A 2,801-nucleotide genomic window follows, 5' to 3' on the forward strand; every position below is an offset into this window, starting at 1 on the left:
AGCATGTGTGAAATCCACATGGTGATATATTTCACCACAGCGTGGGAATTGCTGTTTACATTTTAACAACTGCTGGTGTGCAAATGGTGCTCATCTCCATGGTAACCAGACCAGGATATGCTTTACAGGAGCTCTAGTTGCTGCCAAAAAGCCTTTTTGGCCTGTTTTGAAATACTTAGATTACTCATCTGACCTAATGAGTTTTCCGAGCTAAAGTGGGACCAGTGGCACCAGCCTGAAAATGTCTGAAAACACAGACGGCTTTAACGCGCCACAGATCAACACAGACAGCACAGCGGATCTGGAAGTACGACATGTCATGCATTGTTGGCATTCTTCTTTTTTTTTCTGCTCGATCCAGAGCTACCTGAGCAGACAAACCAGCTGAGGAAGGAAGAGCAGCGTGTCACAGGTTGTTCCCCTTTCCTGTTCACTTTACAGTATTTTGTGGAAGCCGTGGGTTATTTTACCAGAAAACAAAACAGAAAAAAACAAACCAACACAACACAAAAGCAATCCCTCCAGAAACAGAAAAAAAAAACGTGAGAGTCGTTTGTTGGCAGGTACCGCACACAAGATCAATCAATCTCACCCTTACCCTCCGCCCCCTCACACACATGTTGTGCTCCTATTTTTAGAGCTGCGACTCTTTAAAACTTTCCGTCTCAAACCCCCTTCCTCTTCTGTTGATGTGTGAAGAGACGTGCTCGTGATTGGCTGAGCAAACGCTTCCCTTCAGAGGTTGCTCAACATTATTACAGCTTTTATGTTTCTATTAAACTACTTCAGACTAGTCTGACCCCATAGTTCAAGCCTGAAGTCATTTTATGTCTTTTTATTGTTTTTTGGGGTGGGTGTTTTCAAGGCTAGTTTTGGAAATAATTACCAAAGATAATGTTATCACGTCTGATATCCTTCACTTTATTTGCTTTGCAGTGAATGAAATCATCAGAAAGGATCTGACGGGGGTTCAGGCCAGAGGTCAGACATAGACGACAGAGCGCAGCAGGAAGCAACAGCCTTTTCCCCTTCCTGTCCTGCCTGCAGACAGATACGCATCGATGCAATCATCCCATCTCCAGCAAGGTGGCGCTCCTTCCTACAATCACATCTTCTGGTCATTGTTCTCCTCTAACACAGAGACTGAAACATCAGCTCCTGGTTGCTGTTTGTGCTTTGAATGATTTCCTGCAATAAACACTTTGTAAACAGAGGAGATCATTTTACCAAAACGACGTGCAAACCAGCAGGACGACTGAGAAACAGGGACATGCACCTTATTTTGATGAAAACCTTTACAAGTTGAACCTCAGAAACCATGAAAAAAAGGAGAAAGGGCTGGAAAAAAAAGGGAAATCCTCACATAAGTCCTTAAGATCGCTTTATCTGCTTCGTTCATGCAATAAACTCACACTTCCTGCCTTTTATCTGGTTTGTAGCATGCAGCTGGTTCCCAAAAAAAATCTCTCGCAGGTTAATGCTTTTACCACCAACGAAGCGCAAATCTGTTTTCTTGTATGCATTTTTCTTGTGGCTTATTATATATTGAGGTCTTCTTGCACAAAATGTATACTTGTCAATCTTTTTTGAAAACCGTCCAAAGCTTTCATGGCAATCATCTCATGAGTTCAGTTTTCTGCTAGAAGACAAACGCACACAGCCTTAGGCGTAAATGAACTGTTGTGACACTGCCTATTATGCACTGTTTGGTTCATGTTCTTACTTCATTTAGTCTAACAGAGGGAATGAACATGTTGCACCTCGTTTTGATGCTATACACTGCAAAGAAATAGCTAAAAATAAGTAAAGAATTCTTGAAATAAATGTGTTTCTCCTTAATTTGAGCAGAAATTAGCATTTTATCCTTAAATTAGGATGATTAGATATCATGCACTTGACATAAGATCATTGTTTTTTTTTTTCAAATTTTAAACTTGACATAAGATCATTGTTTTTTTATTTTATTTTAAACCAAATTGATTTTATTCTATTGACAAAATGTCTGCCTGCTCAAAAAAAGGAAAATACTCATTATTTCAGACAAGTGTGACTTATAGTTTACTTTTTGCTGTGTATTCATTACAGTAACCTGATGATACAATATTAGATATATCCTTGTACGTATCAAGGGCCAAAAGTGCCACAATACAATAACTAAACATGTTTAATATTATTATATGTAATTGTAGTAGCTACACTAAATTGATAGCTAACTTTTTGATATTTAAATACAGTTAATTAAATACATTATGAAAGTATTTACCATCAGAAGTTATGGTCAAAACTGCAAAAAAAAACAAAAATATTTTTCTCCATAAATGAACATGTAAGACAATCAGCCTACTGAATAAAATGATTTATGTTTGGAATAAGAAAAACGACACCTATTTGGTTTTAAGTGCGTAATATCTTTTTATTTTATGCGAAAAAATGCAGATGATTAGCAATCTGTTGCACTTACCTGCTTAGATGACCTATTTAAATAAAGAGTTTTTATTCATTTTTAGGATAGAAGTGCTTGTTAAAATTATGCAACTTATTTTAATACTGGTTACATTGTGTAATGTGCCAAAGGTTATCTCTAAAAATTTAAAGTGACCCTTAAACCCTGTAATGCCAAATGTATCATATTTGATACATCCGGTTTCTGAAATGTTTTGTGTCTGAAAACTTTTGCATAATTTAATGATAAAAACTTTGCTCAAAATCCTATTGTACACAATCAGATATACCTGATAACAGCCAGTAGAAGACTACACAAAAAATAATCTTATCACATAGTAATAAATTATTAATATCAA

At 36.7% G+C, this 2,801-nt stretch overlaps 1 protein-coding gene across 2 annotated transcripts in view; it reads left to right on the plus strand.

The window, feature by feature from the left end:
- nfatc2 (nuclear factor of activated T-cells, cytoplasmic, calcineurin-dependent 2) overlaps nucleotides 1-1,928 on the plus strand; it is a 43,453-nt gene extending 41,525 nt beyond the window's left edge. For both annotated transcript variants that reach the window (XM_015373161.1, XM_015373162.1), the window contains exon 10: nucleotides 937-1,928. In XM_015373161.1, coding sequence (XP_015228647.1) covers nucleotides 937-992 — 56 coding nt within the window. In that variant the 3' untranslated portion in view covers nucleotides 993-1,928. The remainder of the gene's footprint in view (nucleotides 1-936) is intronic.
- The last annotated feature ends 873 nt before the right edge of the window (nucleotides 1,929-2,801 follow it).

This window comes from Cyprinodon variegatus, unplaced genomic scaffold, assembly GCF_000732505.1.
Source record: "Cyprinodon variegatus isolate N-32 unplaced genomic scaffold, C_variegatus-1.0 Scaffold81, whole genome shotgun sequence".
In the NCBI taxonomy this organism is placed as follows: domain Eukaryota; kingdom Metazoa; phylum Chordata; class Actinopteri; order Cyprinodontiformes; family Cyprinodontidae; genus Cyprinodon; species Cyprinodon variegatus.